Below are 19,576 nucleotides of genomic sequence, written 5' to 3'. Positions count from 1 at the left end.
CCCAGGATGAAAATTCTGCCTGCTCAGAAAATCTGCTTCCCAGTAGGCCACCCCTGGGATGTGGATGGCAGAGTAGACAATCGTGAGCCTCCGCCCACTGGAGAATACGAGTCACCTCCTTCACGGCTTAAGAACTCCTAGATCCTCCCTGGTGGATGATGTACACCATAGAGGTGATGTTGAAATCTGCTAAACAAGACCAAAGCTAGTTGAGGCCAGACTGATAAAGCATATAAAATTGCTCCCAACTCTAGGATGGTTATGGGAGGAGAAGACTCCTCACAAGTCTAAGACCTTGAGCCTTTAAAGAACCTCAACTGCTTCCCATCCGGAAAGGCTGGCGTCCGTGGACACAATCACCCAGGCTGGTCTTAGGAAGCATGTACCTTGAGACAGAAGGTCCTGCGAAAACCACCAAGATACAGCGTCTTGGTAGGGGAGCCAGAACTATCCTCTGCGATAGGTCAGAGTGGACTCCGTTCCATTGTCTGAGCATGCATAACTGTAGGGATCTCAGATGGAACTGAGCAAAAGGAACAGTGTCCATGGAAAACAAATTACTTCTATACATAGCCCCAAATAGAAGAGAAAGGCAAAAGGAAGGGATTATCTAACCTCTGTCAGAAAAAAATCCTCATGAACAGAGAATCTATAATCGTACCTAGAAAACACACCCTGGTGTCTGATACCAGGGAACTCTACTGCAGAGTCACTTTCCTGTGGAAATAGACAACAACATCTCATTATGAGATCTTGCTAACTGAAAAGATGGCGCCTGAACCAAAATTCTTCCAGGTATAGCGCCTCCGTAATTCCCTGAGATCTGACCACTGCCAAAAAGGGTCCCTAAAATCTTGTAAAGATTTGAAGGGCCGCAGCAAGGCCAAAGGAAAGGGCAACAAACTGGAAAGTCTGTCCAGAAAGGCAAAACCGCAGAAATAGGAAAAATTTCCAGTAAATGGGAACAAGAAAATATGCGTCGTTCAGGTCTATAATAGACAAGTACCGACCCTCCTAAATCAAGGGAAGAATGTAACAAATAGTCTCCATTTGAAGGACGGAATCTTGAGTGAATTTGTTGAGACACTTGAGGTCCAATATAGGTCGGGAAACCACAAAAAGATTTGAATAAAATCCCTGATCCTGTTCAGATACGGGAACAGGGACAAAAACTCCTAGAGAAGATAGGTCCTTTACGAAGTTTAAGAAGGACTCTCTCTTCCCCTGGAATGCAGAAAAAAACTTTGACAGGCTAAATCTGCCCCGGGACTTTAACCCTACCTGGTATCCCTGGGAAACGACTTCCAGAGCCCAAGGATCTGGGACATTGTGTATTCAATACTTCCGAAAGAAGAAAAGCCTGCCCCTTACTGTATTTAAGACTGTATAGAGGGCGGCTCCTACATGCTGACTAAAGTCATAGGAAGGATTAGGATAGTGTCCACTTATACCAAGGTAGACTGGACCTCCATGAAATCCTAGATCGATCCATTGAAGTTACAAAGGGAACAAACATTCCTAGAGGCCTTGATGCCAGAACAGACCTCAAATAGTAAACATTAAAAGATTAGACAACCTTAAATTTAATTTTTTTTTTTATTTTTTTTAATTCATGGCTGTTCCTCTCCACGAAAATCTTTAGAAAAAGGCAAAATACGTATTCAATCTGAAGAGAAACCAGAGTATGGAAGACAAAGCATACATGTCACAGACATAGCAATTAATATTGTATTCCTATAAATAAAATATAGAAATAAACAATTAAAAAAAAATCACCTCCATCTGACTGATAGAGATACATATAAGCCCCTATACATGAAATAGGATAGCATACATGTCACGGATATTAGTACAGATCCCCTCATATGAGAGAACTCTAAATATAGAGCTCCAACATAAAGGAGAAGAGCCCCTGTAGATAACAGAAAAACAATAGAATGTTATATTACATACCATACATAAAAAATAAAGAGACTCCACAGGGATCCCACATAATATACTACCTACTAGAGTAGTAGAAATAGATCTGTTACCATCCACCCTTCCTTATAGAAATTTCAAAACTTAAAGGGACACTGAACCCAATTTTTTTTCTTCCGTGATTCAGATAGAGCATGAAATTTTAAGCAACTTTCTAATTTAATCCTATTATCAAATTTTCTTCATTCTCTTGGTATCTTTATTTGAAATGCAAGAATGTAAGTTTAGATGCCGGACCATTTTTGGTGAACAACCTGGGTTGTTCTTGCCGATTGGTGGATAAATTCAACAACCAATAAAAAGGTGCTGTGCAGAGTCTGAACTAATAAAAAAGCTTAGATACCTTCTTTTTTCAAATAAAGCTAGCAAGAGAACGAAGAAAAATTGATAATAGTAGTAAATTAGAAAGCTGCTTAAAATTGCATGCTCTATCTGAATCGCGAAATAAAACATTTGGATTCAGTGTCCCTGTAATAAAAATATCATTAATCGCCACTAGATGGTAGTAGAACACAGGAAAACTCAATACTAGAGTAAATCTGTCAAAAACAGAAAGTGTATGGAAAGAACATTTAACCCATTCCATCTCACTACTTCCACACACGAATAAAAACATTTATTCTCTGCATATGTGAAAATAAACATAAACAGCGAACATAATAGCAGGAAAAGCAGCACATAACATTACAGGGCTCAGGAGACATAATTAAATAATGCACCGGAGATCACAAAACCTCTCCTAGGTTCCATGCAACAGTGCGCCATGGCGGGAATATGAAATTTGAAGTGCGTATCAAATAAATATGACGTCCCTAAAAAAAACGGTGAAAATCTGCATGGGAGCCTAACTTGTACAAAATGGGCTCAAAACAATTGGCAGGTAAGCTCTTACATAAATTATGTTTTCTTTCATGTAATTGGCAAGAGTCCATGAGCTAGTGACGTATGGGATAGCAATACCCAAGAAGTGGAACTCCACGCAAGAGTCACTAGAGAGGGAGGGACAAAATAAAAACAGCCATTTCGCTGAAAAAAATTAATCCACAACCCAAATAGAAGTTTATTCTCATAAATAAAAGGAAAAACTTAAATCATAAATCAAAAGCAGAAGAATCAAACTGAAACAGCTGCCTGAAGAACTTTTCTACCAAAAACTGCTTCCGAAGAAGCAAATACATAAAAATGGTAGAATTTAGTAAATGTATGCAAGGAAAACCAAGTTGCTGCTTTTCCCAGGAAGTGGAAACTTATCTAGTAGAATGAGCTGTAATTCTCTGAGGCGGGACTTTACCCGACTCCAAATAAGCTTGATGAATCAAAAGCTTTAACCACGATGCCAAAAAAAACGGCAGAAGCCTTCTGACCTTTCCTGGAACCAGAAAAGATAACAAATAGACTAGAATCCTTCCTGAAATCTTCAGTAGCTTCAACATAATATTTCAGAGCTCTCATCACATCCATCGAATGTAAAGATCTCTCCAGAGAATTCTTAGGATTAGGACACAAAGAAGGGACAACAATTTCTCTATTAATGGTGTTAGAATTCACAACCTTAGGTAAGAATTTAAATGAAGTCCGCAAAACTGCCTTATCCTGATGAAAAAACAGAAAAGGAGATTCACAAGAGAGCAGATAATTCAGAAACTCTTCTAGCAGAAGAGATGGCTAAAAGGAACAACACTTTCCAAGAAAGTAGTTTAATGTCCAAAGAATGCATAGGCTCAAATGAAGGAGCCTGTTAAGCCTTCAAAACCAAATTAAGACTACAAGGAGGAGAGATTAATTTAATGACAGGCTTGATACGAACCAAAGCCTGTACAAAACAGTGAATATCAGGAAGTTTAGAAATTTTTCTGTGGAATAAAACAGAAAGAGCAGAGATTTGTCCTTTCAAGGAACTTGCAGACAAACCCTTATCCAAACCATCCTGAAGAAACTGTAAAATTATAGGAATTCTAAAAGAATGTCAAAAGAATTTATGAGGAACACCATGAAATGTAAGTCTTCCAAACTTGATAATAAATCTTTCTAGAAACAGATTTACGAGCCTGCTTACCAGCAACACAAACGATTGTTTCCATGATGATTTTGGAGATCACTCTTGGAAGAAGAACTAGAGGCGGGAAAATATAAGCAGGTTGATAACCCCAAGGAAGTGTCAACGCATCCACTCCTTCCGCCTGAGGATCCCTGGACCTGGACAGGTACCTGGGAAGTTTCTTGTTTAGATGAGATGCCATCAGATCTATTTCTGGAAGACCCCACATTTGAACAATTTGAAAAAACACATATGGGTGGAGAGACCACTCTCCCGGATGTAAAGTCTGAAAACTGAGATAATCCGCTTCCCAATTGTCTAAACCTGGGATATGAACCGCAGAAATTAGACAGGAGCTGGATTCCACCCAAACAAGTATTCGAGATACTTCTTTCATAGCTTGAGGACTGTGAGTCCCACCCTGATGATTGACGTATGCCACAGTTGTGATATTGTCTGTCTGAAAACAAATGAACGGTTCTCTCTTCAATAGAGGCCAAAACTGAAGAGCCCTGAGAATCACACGGAGTTCCAAAATATTTATTGGTAATCTCACCTCTTGAGATTTCCAAACCCCTTGTGCTGTCAGAGATCCCCAAACAGTTCCCCAACCTGAAAGACTCGCATCTGTTGTAATCACAGTCCAGGTTGGACGAACAAAAGAGGCCCCTAGAACAATACGATGGTGATCTAACCACCAAGTCAGAGAGAGTCGAACATTGGGATTTAAGGATATTAATTGTGATATCCTTGTATAATCCCTGCACCATTGGTTCAGCATACAAAGCTGGAGAGGTCTTATATGAAAACAAGCAAAGGGGATCGCGTCCAATGCTGCAGTCATGAGACCTAAAACTCCCATGCACATAGCTACTGAAGGGAATGACTGAGACTGAAGGTTCCGACAGGCTGCAACCAATTTCAAACGTCTCTTGTCCATTAGAGACAAAGTCATGGACACTGAATCTACCTGGAAACCTAAAAAGGTGACCCTTGTCTGAGGAATCAAAGAACTTTTTGGTAAATTGATCCTCCAACCATGTTTTTGAAGAAACAACACTAGTTGATTCATGTGAGATTCTGCAGAACGTAAAGACTGAGCAAGTACCAAGATATCGTCCAAATAAGGAAACACCGCAATACCCAACTCTCTGATTACAGAGAGTAGGGCACCGAGAACCTTTGAAAAGATTCTTGGAGCTGTCGCTAGGCCAAAAGGAATAGCAACAAATTGGTAATGCTTGTCTAGAAAAGAGAATCTCAGGAACTGATAGTGATCTGGATGAATCGGAATATGAAGATATGCATCCTGTAAGTCTATTGTGGACATATAATGCCCTTGCTGAACAAAAGGCAGAATAGTCCTTAGTCACCATTTTGAAAGTTGGTACTCTTACATATCGATTCAAAATTTTTAGATCCAAAACTGGTCTGAATGAATTTTCTTTCTTTGGGACAATGAATAGATTTGAATAATACCCCAGACCCTGTTCCTGAAATGGAACTGGCATGATTACCCCTGATAACTCTAGGTCTAAAACACACTTCAGGAAAGCCTGAGCCTTTACTGGGTTTGCAGGGATGCGTGAGAGAAAAAATCTTCTCACAGGCGGTCTTACTCTGAATCCTATTCTGTACCCCTGACAATACTCTGAATCCATTGATTTTGGACCGAATTGATCCAAACATCTTTGAAAAATCTTAATCTGCCCCCTACCAGCTGAGCTGGAATGATTTCTAAGTCTTTACCACACTTTTTATCGTTCCTAATCTGTGTCAGTGCAGGGCTCCAGACAAGATTATAAATCTATTCAACAAACTCCGGTCTGGAGAGGGAGAAGGAGAGAGGCTCAGTGGAAGAAAACAGGCTGAATAACTAATGCTAAAGTATATGCAGCATGAGTTCTTCAGCCTGCTCTTCCACAGAGCCTCTCTCCCCCTCCCTCTCATCCCCCTCCCTCTCCGGACAGAGTTTGTTAAGATTTATAACCTCAGATCACTACCCCAAATGACACCTCATACACCCTGCCCATGTAACCCTCTAAATCTTATTAACTGCACCTCTGTTAATACAACCCAATTCGCGTGTGCCCTTTGGAATGCACGCTCGGTATGCAATAAGCTTACATCTATTCACAACCTATTTATTTCACGTTCACTTAACCTGTTAGCCCTCACTGAAACTTGGCTTTCCTCCTCTAACACAACTGCTGTAGCCTCTCTGTCCTATGGCGGCCTGCACTTCAGTCACACTCCCAGGCCTGGAGACAAACAAGGAGGAGGAGTAGGAATTATCCTTTCTCCACACAGTACCTTTCACTGCATTCCTTCACCCCCCTCTCTTTCCTTCTCATCTTTTGAAGTTCACGCTATCCGCCTCTTCTCCCCTATAGCTCTTCGTGTTGCAGTTATCTATCAGCCCCCTGGCCCAGAATCACAATTTCTGGACCACTTTGAAGCCTGGCTTCCACATTTTCTCTCTTGCAATGTCCCTTCTCTCATCTCTACCCCTTGATAAGCCTAACATGCCTGCTGCCTCTAAACTTCTATCCATTACCACCTCTTTAGGCCTGTCCCAGTGGACAACATCTCCAACCCACTGTGAAGGCAACTGCATAGACCTGGTCTTCACTAATCTCTGAGCTGTTTCCAACTCCCTTAACTTCCCCTTTCCTCTCTCTGACCACCATCTACTAACTTTCTCTCTTACTCTACCTGCTACATCTTTGCAAGTCCCCAAAAAACTGCTACCTTACAGGAATTTAAATGACTTGGATCGCTCAGACTTTTCCACTCAACTGAGTCCTCTGCTCTCTGACATTTAATCCTCTCTTGTCCAAAGCTTGTGACTCTACAGTATAATTCGGCACTAAAATCAACACTTGACAAAACTGCACCCTCCACTCTTCGACGTACATCAATCACTCGACGACAACCGTGGCACACCAAACAGACCAGATATCTTCAGCGATGCTCATGGGCCGCTGAACGGCAGTGGAGGAAATCACGCTCCTGTGCTGATTTCCAGCATTATAAATTCACCCTTAAGTTCTACAACTCTGCGCTCAGCCTGGCCAAACAAGTCCATTTCTCCTCCCTTGTGTCATCTCACGCATCCAACCCCAGAAAGCTGTTCTCAACCTTTAACTCCCTTCTACGTCTGCCAGCACCCCCGCCCACTACCAACCTCACTGCTCAAATTATTGCTGATCACTTCAAAAATAAAATTGACAACATTAGAAAAGAGATCTGCACCTCACACCCCTCTATGCTACTTCCCTACTGTAACAGAGGAAGAAATCTCTGCACTCCTATTCTTGGCTCATCTCACAACCTGCCCACTTGACCCTATTCCTTCATGACTTATTCCCTCTATCTCTGCTTCACTAACCTCTACTCTAACTCATCTCTTTAACCAATCTCTCACCGCTGGCACATTTCCTGACACATTCAAGCATGCGTCAATCATACCAATCCTAAAACTATCTAACTATCGGCCAGTCTCCTTACTTCCTTTTGCTTCAAAATTATTGGAACGACAACTCTATAATCGGCTAACTCAATTTCTCATAACTAACTCCTTAATTGATCCACTACAATCTGGTTTCCGCCCTAAACAGTCAACAGAAACTGCTCTTGCTAAAGTAACAAATGACCTGTTATCAGCTAAAGGAAAAGGCCATTACTCCTTACTAATTCTTCTTGACTTGTCCGCATCTTTTGACACAGTTGACCATCCTCTCCTCCTAAAAAAGTAAATTTATGCTTACCTGATAAATTAATTTCTTCTATGGTACGACGAGTCCACGGATTCATCCTTTACTTGTGGGATATTATCCTCCTGCTAACAGGAAGTGGCAAAGAGCACCACAGCAGAGCTGTCTATATAGCTCCTCCCTTAGCTCCACCCCCCAGTCATTCGACCGAAGGTACAAGAAGAAAAAGGAGAAACTAAAAGGTGCAGAGGTGACTGAAGTTTAAAATAAAAAAATATAATCTGCCTTAAAATGACAGGACGGGCCGTGGACTCGTCGTACCATAGAAGAAATTAATTTATCAGGTAAGCATAAATTTACTTTTCTTCTATAAGGTACGACGAGTCCACGGATTCATCCTTTACTTGTGGGATACAATACCAAAGCTACAGGACACGGATGAACGGGAGGGACAAGACAGATGGTTAAACAGAAGGCACTACTGCTTGAAGAACTTTTCTCCCAAAAATAGCCTCCGAAGAAGCAAAAGTATCAAATTTGTAAAATTTGGAAAAGGTATGAAGCGAAGACCACGTCGCAGCCTTATAAATCTGTTCAACAGAAGCATCATTTTTTAAAAGCCCATGTGGAAGCCACCGCTCTAGTAGAGTAAGTTGTAATCCTTTCAGGAGGCTGCTGTCCAGCAGTCTCGTATGCCAAGCGGATGATGCTTTTCAGCCAAAAAGAGAGGTAGCCGTAGCTTTTTGACCTCTACGTTTTCCAGAATAGACAACAAACAAAGAAGATGTTTGATGGAAATCTTTGGTTGCTTGCAAGTAAAACTTCAAAGCACGAACCACGTCCAAGTTGTGCAACAGACGCTCCTTCTTAGTGGAAGGATTAGGACACAGAGAAGGAACAACAATTTCCTGATTGATATTCCTATTAGTAACAACCTTAGGAAGGAATTCAGGTTTGGTACGCAAAACCACCTTATCAGCATGGAACACAAGATAAGGCGAGTCGCATTGTAATGCAGATAGTTCAGAAACTCTTCGAGACGAAGAGATAGCAACTAAAAACAGAACTTTCCAAGATAGAAGCTTAATATCTATGGAATGCATAGGTTCAAACGGAACCTTTCCAAATTTTTGATAGCAGACTCAATTAGTGTAGTTAAGATTGCCCCACAAGAAAATAAAACATTTAACCCCTTAATGTGCAAACCGGATTGAAATCAGGCCTAAATCCGAAAAAAACACCCCCAGCACCTCGCCACAGCCCTGCTGTGGCGCCTACCTGCCCTCAGGGATTGTAAATATTAGGTTAAAGCTTCGATTTGGCCCAAAACATCCACAAGTGTTGGAGCTTGCTGAGTGAAAACAACTGCGCATCTGAGGCGCGAAAATAGGCCCATCTCACTCGATGTCTCTACAGCCTCAAAGAACCGCACCAGAGCGGTTTTAAACTAGCCATGTGGGTTCTGAGACGCAAATAATAAGCCAAGTGTACCCTCAATAAAGTTGCCCAAAAAAACGTTATTGCCCACAAAACGTTAAAAGCACTCCCAGCTCATAAAACGTTTGCCCACAAACATTCAAAAACTCTATGTCAACCATTTTTTGATTAGCCCCTTATGCAAGCTTAGTAATGCCTTTCTATAGCTCTTAGGATTACTGCTTACCCCTACCCTCATGGGGAAGTGTCAGCCTTTCTGAAATACACAGTCTCTCCAGAAAAAATGACTGAACATACCTCACTGCTATATAGTATGAAAACGTTCCTCACACTGAAGTTTCTTGTACTCCTCAGCCTCTGTGGGAACTGCACTGGATCTTACAAATGCTAAGATCATCATCCTCCAGGCAGAAGTCTTCATCCATCTGCTGCCTGAGAGTAAATAGTACACACCGGTACCATTTAAAACAAAAAACTCTTGCTTGAAGTTTATCACCTCTTTCACTTTACCCTTCCTAGTACTTAGAGTAGGCAAAGAGAATGACTGGGGGGTGGAGCTAAGGGAGGAGCTATATAGACAGCTCTGCTGTGATGCTCTTTGCCACTTCCTGTTAGCAGGAGGATAATATCCCACAAGTAAAGGATGAATCCGTGGACTCGTCGTACCTTATAGAAGAAATACTACATTTATTTGGCATCCGAGACACAGCCCTCTCCTGGTTTGCCTCATATCTCTCAAACCCTCGTTTTCAGTTTCCTTTAACACCATAACTTGTAATCCTATGCTTCTCTCAGTTGAAGTACCGCAAGGCTCAGTCTTGGGCTCCTTGCTTTTCTCTCTCTATACATCCTGCCTTGGAAAACTTATAGCCTCCTTTGGATTCCAGTACCACTTATATGCTGATGAAACCCAAATCTATCTTTCCTCTCCTGATATCTCTCCCTCTTTACTCAAACAGATTTCTGACTGCCTCTCTGCAATTTCCTCTTGGATGTCTTCACACTACCTCTAACTCAATCTGTCCAAAACTGAGCTGCTTATCCCCCCCCCCTCTTCGAGACATCCAACACCTGACATTTCTCTGACGGTTGTAGACTCTATTCTCAACACCTCACCCCAGGTCCGCTGTCTTGGGGTCACACTAGACTCAGAACTCACATTCAACCCACATATACAAGCGCTTACCAAATCCTGCCGTTCACACCTACGCAACATTTCCAGAACTTCCTTACTCAAAAAACTACAAAAATACTTTTTTGTCACGCATTGATAATTGCAATCTACTCCTAAATGGCCTTCCAAAACACCGCCTCTCCTCCCTCCAATCTATTATGAATGCTTCTGCTAGACTCATCCACCAAAGTCGCCGATCTACATCAGCTGCTCCACTCTGCCAGTCTCTACACTGGCTCCCCATGCACTCCAGAATACAATTTAAAGTATTAACCCTAAGTTACAAATCACTCAACAGTCTAACTCCCAACTATATTTCCTCTCTCATCGTGAAATATTCCCCATCCCGTCATCTTTGATCAACCTCTGACCTACGTCTCTACACTCCTGTTATCTCTACGTCCCACTCCCGCCTTCAAGACTTTGCCCGTGCTGCTCCAGTCCTCTGGAACTCTCTACCCTGCTCCATAAGACTGTCTCCAACCTTGTATAGCTTCAGACGCTCCTTGAAAACTCTCCTATTCAGAAAGGCTTACCATCTCTCCTCCATCCCTCATCCAAACCAAACTAATACATGAACTGCCTGACTCACGGCTTCAACTACAACCGATGTAATAAGCTACTCCAACCTTATGTCTCTGCACCCTAAACCTATAGACTGAGCTATCCGGAGCAGGGCCCTCTTCCTCCTGTACTAGATTTGTTTAGTTTTGTTATGTTTTGTATTTTATCACAAATTTTTGTCATTGTATACCCCTATCATTGTACCCAGCGCTTACGGAATTTGGCGGCGCTATACAAATAAATGATAATAATAATAATTTATAACTCTGCCTGGAGCCGTGCACTGATACAGATTAGGAACCTTAAAAAAAGTGTGGTAAAGACAAAGAGAAATAACATAATTTATGTAAGAACTTACCTGATAAATTCATTTCTTTCATATTAGCAAGAGTCCATGAGCTAGTGACGTATGGGATATACATTCCTACCAGGAGGGGCAAAGTTTCCCAAACCTCAAAATGCCTATAAATACACCCCTCACCACACCCACAAATCAGTTTAACGCATAGCCAAGAAGTGGGGTGATAAGAAAAAAGTGCGAAAGCATAAAAAATAAGGAATTGGAATAATTGTGCTTTATACAAAAAATCATAACCACCAAAAAAAGGGTGGGCCTCATGGACTCTTGCTAATATGAAAGAAATGAATTTATCAGGTAAGTTCTTACATAAATTATGTTTTCTTTCATGTAATTAGCAAGAGTCCATGAGCTAGTGACGTATGGGATAATGACTACCCAAGATGTGGATCTTCCACGCAAGAGTCACTAGAGAGGGAGGGATAATATAAAGACAGCCAATTCCGCTGAAAATAATCCACACCCAAAATAAAGTTTAAATCTTATAATGAAAAAAACTGAAATTATAAGCAGAAGAATCAAACTGAAACAGCTGCCTGAAGTACTTTTCTACCAAAAACTGCTTCAGAAGAAGAAAACACATCAAAATGGTAGAATTTAGTAAAAGTATGCAAAGAAGACCAAGTTGCTGCTTTGCAAATCTGATCAACCGAAGCTTCATTCCTAAACGCCCAGGAAGTAGAAACTGACCTAGTAGAATGAGCCGTAATCCTTTGAGGCGGAGTTTTACCCGACTCAACATAAGCATGATGAATTAAAGATTTCAACCAAGATGCCAGAGAAAAGGCAGAGGCCTTCTGACCTTTCCTAGAACCGGAAAAGATAACAAATAGACTAGAAGTCTTTCGGAAATTCTTAGTAGCTTCAACATAATATTTCAAAGCTCTAACTACATCCAAAGAATGCAATGATCTCTCCTTAGAATTCTTAGGATTAGGACACAATGAAGGAACCACAATTTCTCTACTAATGTTGTTAGAATTCACAACCTTAGGTAAAAATTTAAAAGAAGTTCGCAACACCGCCTTATCCTGATGAAAAATCAGAAAAGGAGACTCACAAGAAAGAGCAGAAATTCAGAAACTCTTCTAGCAGAAGAGATGGCCAAAAGAAACAAAACTTTCCAAGAAAGTAATTTAATGTCCAATGAATGCATAGGTTCAAACGGAGGAGCTTGAAGAGCCCCCAGAACCAAATTCAAACTCCAAGGAGGAGAAATTGACTTAATAACAGGTTTTATACGAACCAAAGCTTGTACAAAACAATGAATATCAGGAAGATTAGCAATCTTTCTGTGAAAAAGAACAGAAAGAGCAGAGATTTGTCCTTTCAAGGAACTTGCAGACAAACCTTTATCCAAACCATCCTGAAGAAACTGTAAAATTCTCGGAATTCTAAAAGAATGCCAGGAAAAATGATGAGAAAGACACCAAGAAATGTAAGTCTTCCAGACTCGATAATATATCTTCCTAGATACAGATTTACGAGCCTGTAACATAGTATTAATCACAGAGTCAGAGAAACCTCTTTGACTAAGAATCAAGCGTTCAATCTCCATACCTTTAAATTTAAGGATTTGAGATCCTGATGGTAAAAAGGACCTTGCGACAGAAGGTCCGGTCTTAACGGAAGAGTCCGCGGTTGGCAAGAGGCCATCCGGACAAGATCCGCATACCAAAACCTGTGAGGCCATGCTGGAGCCACCAGCAGAACAAACGAGCATTCCTTCAGAATCTTGGAGATTACTCTTGGAAGAAGAACTAGAGGCGGAAAGATATAGGCAGGATGATACTTCCAAGGAAGTGACAATGCATCCACTGCTTCCGCCTGAGGATCCCTGGATCTGGACAGATACCTGGGAAGTTTCTTGTTTAGATGAGAAGCCATCAGATCTATTTCTGGAAGTCCCCACATTTGAACAATCTGAAGAAATACCTCTGGGTGAAGAGACCATTCGCCCGGATGTAACGTTTGGCGACTGAGATAATCCGCTTCCCAATTGTCTATACCTGGGATATGAACCGCAGAAATTAGACAGGAGCTGGATTCCGCCCATATCAGTATTCGAGATACTTCTTTCATAGCCAGAGGACTGTGAGTCCCTCCTTGATGATTGATATATGCCACAGTTGTGACATTGTCTGTCTGAAAACAAATGAACGATTCTCTCTTTAGAAGAGGCCATGACTGAAGAGCTCTGAAAATTTCCAAAATATTTATTGGTAATCTCACCTCCTGAGATTCCCAAACCCCTTGTGCTGTCAGAGACCCCCAAACAGCTCCCCAACCTGTCAGACTTGCATCTGTTGAAATTACAGTCCAGGTCGGAAGAACAAAAGAAGCCCCCTGAACTAACCGATGGTGATCTGTCCACCACGTCAGAGAGTGTCGTAAATCTGTTTTAAAGATATTAATTGAGATATCTTTGTGTAATCCCTGCACCACTGGTTCAGCATACAGAGCGAAGAAACAACACAAGTCGACTCGTATGAGATTCTGCTAAATGTGAAGACTGAGCAAGTACCAAGATATCATCCAAATAAGGAAATACCACAATACCCTGTTCTCTGATTACAGACAGAAGGGCACCGAGAACCTTTGTAAAAATTCTTGGAGCTGTTGCTAGGCCAAACGGCAGAGCCACAAACTGGTAATGCTTGTCTAGGAAAGAGAATCTCAGAAACTGATAGTGATCTGGATGAATCGGAATATGCAGATATGCATCCTGTAAATCTATTGTGGACATATAATGCCCTTGCTGAACAAAAGGCAGGATAGTCCTTATAGTTACCATTTTTAATGTTGGTATCCTTACATAACGATTCAATATTTTTAGATCCAGAACTGGTCTGAAGGAATTCTCCTTCTTTGGTACAATGAAGAGATTTGAATAAAACCCCAGCCCCTGTTCCAGAACTGGAACTGGCATAATTACTCCAGCCAACTCTAGATCTGAAACACATTTCAGAAATGCTTGAGCCTTCGCTGGATTTACTGGGACACGGGAAAGAAAAAATCTCTTTGCAGGAGGCCTTATCTTGAAGCCAATTCTGTACCCTTCTGAAACAATGTTCTGAATCCAAAGATTGTGAATTGAATTGATCCAAATTTCTTTGAAAAATCGTAATCTGCCCCCTACCAGCTGGGCTGGAATGAGGGCCGCACCTTCATGTGGACTTGGGAGCTGGCTTTGGTTTTCTAAAAGGCTTGGATTTATTCCAGACTGGAGATGGTTTCCAAACTGATACCGCTCCTGTGGGTGAAGGATCAGGCTTTTGTTCCTTATTGTGACGAAAGGAACGAAAACGATTATTAGACCTAAATTTACCTTTAGATTTTTTATCCTGTGGTAAAAAAGTTCCTTTCCCTCCAGTAACAGTTGAGATAATAGAATCCAACTGAGAACCAAATAATTTATTACCCTGGAAAGAAAGGGAAAGCAAAGTTGACTTAGAAGACATATCAGCATTCCAAGTTTTAAGCCATAAAGCTCTTCTAGCCAAAATAGCTAGAGACATATACCTGACATCAACTCTAATGATATCAAAGATGGCATCACAAATAAAGTTATTAGCATGTTGAAGAAGATTAACAATGCTATGAGAATTATGATCTGTTACTTGTTGCGCTAAAGCTTCTAACCAAAAAGTTGAAGCTGCAGCAACATCCGCTAAAGATATAGCAGGTTTAAGAAGATTACCTGAACATAAGTAAGCTTTTCTTAGAAAAGATTCAATCTTCCTATCTAAAGGATCCTTAAAGGAAGTACTATCTGCCGTAGGAATAGTAGTACGTTTAGCAAGAGTAAAGACAGCCCCATCAACCTTAGGGATTTTGTCCCAAAACTCTAATCTGTCAGATGGCACAGGATATAATTGCTTAAAACGTTTAGAAGGAGTAAATGAATTACCCAAATTATTCCATTCCCTGGAGATTACTTCAGAAATAGCATCAGGGACAGGAAAAACTTCTGGAATAACTACAGGAGATTTAAAAACCTTATTTAAACATTTAGATTTAGTATCAAGAGGACCAGAATCCTCTATTTCTAATGCAATTAGGACTTCTTTAAGTAAAGAACGAATAAATTCCATTTTGAATAAATATGAAGATTTATCAGCATCAACCTCTGAAACAGAATCCTCTGAACCAGAGGAATCATTATCAGAATCAGAATGATGATGTTCATTTAAAAATTCATCTGAAAAATGAGAAGTTTTAAAAGACCTTTTACGTTTACTAGAAGGAGGAATAACAGACATAGCCTTCTTAATGGATTTAGAAACAAAATCTCTTATGTTAACAGGAACACTCTGAGTATTAGATGTTGATGGAACAGCAACAGGTAATGTAACATTACTAAAGGAAATATTATCTGCATTAACAAGTTTGTCATGACATTCATTACAAACAACAGCTGGAGGAACAGATACCACAAGTTTACAGCAGATACACTTAACTTTGGTAGATCCAGCACCAGGCAGCGACTTTCCAGAAGTATCTTCTGACTCAGGGTCAATCTGGGACATCTTGCAATATGTAATAGAAAAAACAACATATAAAGCAAAATTTATCAAATTCCTTAAATGACAGTTTCAGGAATGGGAAAAAATGCCAGTGAACAAGCTTCTAGCAACCAGAAGCAATAAATAATGAGACTTAAATAATGTGGAGACAATAGTGACGCCTATATTTTTTAGCGCCAAAAAAGACGCCCACATTATTTGGCGCCTAAATGCTTTTGGCGCCAAAAATGACGCCACATCCGGAACGCCGACACTTTTGGCGCAAAAAAACATCAAAAAAATGACGCAACTTCCGGCGACACGTATGACGCCGGAAACAGAAAAAAAAAATTTGCGCCAAAAAAGTCCGCGCCAAGAATGACGCAATAAAATGAAGCATTTTCAGCCCCCGCGAGCCTAACAGCCCACAGGGAAAAAAGTCAAATTTAAAGGTAAGAAAAAAATGATTGATTCATATGCATTATCCCAAATATGAAACTGACTGTCTGAAATAAGGAACGTTGAACATCCTGAGTCAAGGCAAATAAATGTTTGAACACATATATTTAGAACTTTATATAAAAGTGCCCAACCATAGCTTAGAGTGTCACAGAAAATAAGACTTACTTACCCCAGGACACTCATCTACATGTAGTAGAAAGCCAAACCAGTACTGAAACGAGAATCAGTAGAGGTAATGGTATATATAAGAGTATATCGTCAATCTGAAAAGGGAGGTAAGAGATGAATCTCTACGACCGATAACAGAGAACCTATGAAATAGACCCCGTAGAAGGAGATCATTGAATTCAAATAGGCAATACTCTCCTCACATCCCTCTGACATTCACTGCACGCTGAGTGGAAAACCGGGCTCCAACCTGCTACGGAGCGCATATCAACGTAGAATCTAGCACAAACTTACTTCACCACCTCCATAGGAGGCAAAGTTTGTAAAACTGATTTGTGGGTGTGGTGAGGGGTGTATTTATAGGCATTTTGAGGTTTGGGAAACTTTGCCCCTCCTGGTAGGAATGTATATCCCATACGTCACTAGCTCATGGACTCTTGCTAATTACATGAAAGAAAAACTATTTACATAGAAAACGATGTTTAGAAAATATTGTATTTAATTAAAAGATTAACAACATAAACTGCAGCACAAGCTCTGCATAACAGTGAGCTAGTACTGAGCTGTGACAAGCATACACTATAGGAAAATATGCCGTGTGTGTCACGTGACTGCATCAAGCATCACGTGACTTCTGTGCCCCAGTGTAACGTAGTTACAATATGGCACCATACATAGCAGAATCAAGCACCATATTGACACACTGTTTCCAAACAATTTGTTTCAACACTTTGGGGTAAACAGAGCAGATAAAATAAACAGCAGTGATTACCTGATTTTTATTAATAAGAATGTTAGTTTTAAGATTTTTTTTCAGGTGTTAAATGTCCTTTTAAGTGCTAAATTTAAAGAAGTTCAATAAAAAGAAGCTTGTTTAGAGTGTAACAGATCTGCACAAGGAGCTACGTGTGAGGAGGGAGGAAAGTGAAGAAGTAAAAATGAAAATTAAACCTTTTGAGCAGAAGTGTTTCATGTGGACCTGGTTGATGTAAGTTTATGTTTAAGCAAATACAAGAATACATATGCTATAAAATGTTATTGTTTTAGTTAAATAAAGTTATTAAAATTATCAATATTAAGGCAATTATTATTTTTCTACTTCCAATAAAGTACAGCAGAAAAGCCGTCAAAATATAAATGATTAACCAATTAAGAGCTAGATTACAAGTGGAGCGCTAATTTATCGAGCGCCGGTAAGCTTGTTTGCGGGCATGCAATATATAACCAGCCATTACAAGTGGATGGTTTCTATCGCAAACTTACATTTTATAAATGTGCCCCAAATGCCCCTAAAATACAATGTTGTGTATTTTATTAAAAAATAAAAATTGAAGCATTTTTTTTTTTTTGTAGGCAGTTTTTGGGAACTGAAGTTGGCGGGTGTGGGGTGTTGGGAAAAAAAAACAGCACTGAAAAGTGCCTTTACATTGCGGTCTATGGGAACTGTGTGTTCCCAGTAAATATAATATATGCTGATATACATATATTTGTGTGTGTCTATATATATATATATATATATATACACACACATACTTATACATATACACACACACACATATATTTAGATACACGCACACAAGGATTGCAATTGCCACTAGTCCTGGACAAGTAAAAAAAAAAGTGACTTCCTTATCTTAAACACTGATTGGACTAGCTAGTAGTTTTATTTCCCTCTTTTAACCCATGACTAGTAAACTATAGTGATATTTTACCACCCTACCTAATACATCTTAAGACATATTTTTTATAGTCACAGATGAGTTTTTCATCTATTTAAAAGGGACAGTAAAGTCAAACTGGAATTTTCATGATTCAAACAGAGCACTTAATTTTAAACAACAAGTTACTTCTATCATCAAATTAGCTTTATCTTGCTATCCTGTGTTGAAGAGTAAACCTAAGAGCAGCAATGCACTACTGGCAGCTAGTTGATCACATTTAGTGAGACAATGACAAGGGACATATTTGTACAACCACCAATCACCAACTAGCTCCCTTTAGTCCAGTGCTGCTCCCAAGCCTATCTTGGTATGCTTTTCAACAAAGAACATGTGATATTAGGAGTCATTTGGAAAGCTGTTTAAATTTACAAACTCCCAATCAAGTAAGTTTTTTTTATTTTATTGTAAGGAAGTCAGAAGGGAGGGAGAAAGAGATAAAGAAGGGAGGAGAGAGGGGGGTGGCAAAGAAAATCAAGGGGAAGGAGAGAGAGAACTAATAGATCTATATATTTATATTCCACAAATTGAAGTATGGATCTTTAGCTTATACAGTAGCATGAAATGCCCCCAATGCAACTAAAAAAACATTTCAATATGAGTTCCTAAATAGGTTGCTGCTTATAAGTGTCAATGGCACAGCTTTGACCTATTTGTTCCAGAAAGATTTACATTTTTGATCCAGAACACACACATAGTATTTACCAACTGTAATTGTTGAAGTTCGTCTTCCAGAGTTTTGTTTTCTTCAGTGATTTTCAAAAGCAAAGCAGGTAAGGACTGTCTTGGATGCATTGACTTGTCAAACTGGTGATACATGTTTCTCCAAAACCTGTACACACACAAAATGCGGTAAGAACCAGAACACCCTTGACATGAACAAACTAAAGCTGAAAACAAAACATAATCGGAAAGAACACTTACTTGAAATTGAAATGTATTGTGTTTGGCACTAATACTGGGAACGTTTTTAAGGAATCTGGATCAAATATAGGGTTCCGATATTTGCTTTGTTCTGCTTGTAGATAGGCCCACAAGGAATGAGTTTTCTCTTTTAATCTACACAAAACGGCAGAAGATTGAGACAGTTCACTATTAAGGAATTTACAAATGCATTGCATGTCTCAAAAAAAGGTATATAATTTTGCAGTGTAATGAATCACAGTGGCTGTATGAATAAGCACCAGCATGTAGAAAAAGGCCATGATGAACATGTCAACTACTATCCCAATAGCTGTGACATGGCAAACATAGATCCATGTTTGTGCTAGAGAACAGCCAAGGGGCTATTTTTTATTATTAATATTACCTGTACAAATATACAAGGTAAAATGATAAGAAAATCAGCTCAGACTACCTGAGGAGCAGTGCTAAATTGTGGGATGTATCACATACCCCAACTATTAAGAAATGCTGTGTGTAACCAAAAGGTATGAGGCAGAAGTCTCGCTCCTTG

The 19,576-nt window shown here is 39.9% G+C and overlaps 1 protein-coding gene and 1 pseudogene across 1 annotated transcript in view; both read right to left on the bottom strand.

The window, feature by feature from the left end:
* The window catches only part of MTMR6 (myotubularin related protein 6), a 205,516-nt gene that overhangs the window by 9,180 nt on the left and 176,760 nt on the right, over nt 1–19,576 (bottom strand). The window contains exons 12-13 of the mRNA XM_053708501.1: nt 19,045–19,179; nt 18,826–18,952 (exon numbers count right to left, since the gene is read on the bottom strand). Of these exons, the coding sequence (XP_053564476.1) occupies nt 18,826–18,952; nt 19,045–19,179 (262 nt within the window). The remainder of the gene's footprint in view (nt 1–18,825; nt 18,953–19,044; nt 19,180–19,576) is intronic.
* LOC128655128 (uncharacterized) lies at nt 1,597–1,686 on the bottom strand (annotated as a pseudogene).

The sequence above is a fragment of the Bombina bombina genome, chromosome 3 (assembly GCF_027579735.1).
Source record: "Bombina bombina isolate aBomBom1 chromosome 3, aBomBom1.pri, whole genome shotgun sequence".
Taxonomy (NCBI): domain Eukaryota; kingdom Metazoa; phylum Chordata; class Amphibia; order Anura; family Bombinatoridae; genus Bombina; species Bombina bombina.
This window is presented reverse-complemented; position numbering and strand designations above follow the sequence as displayed.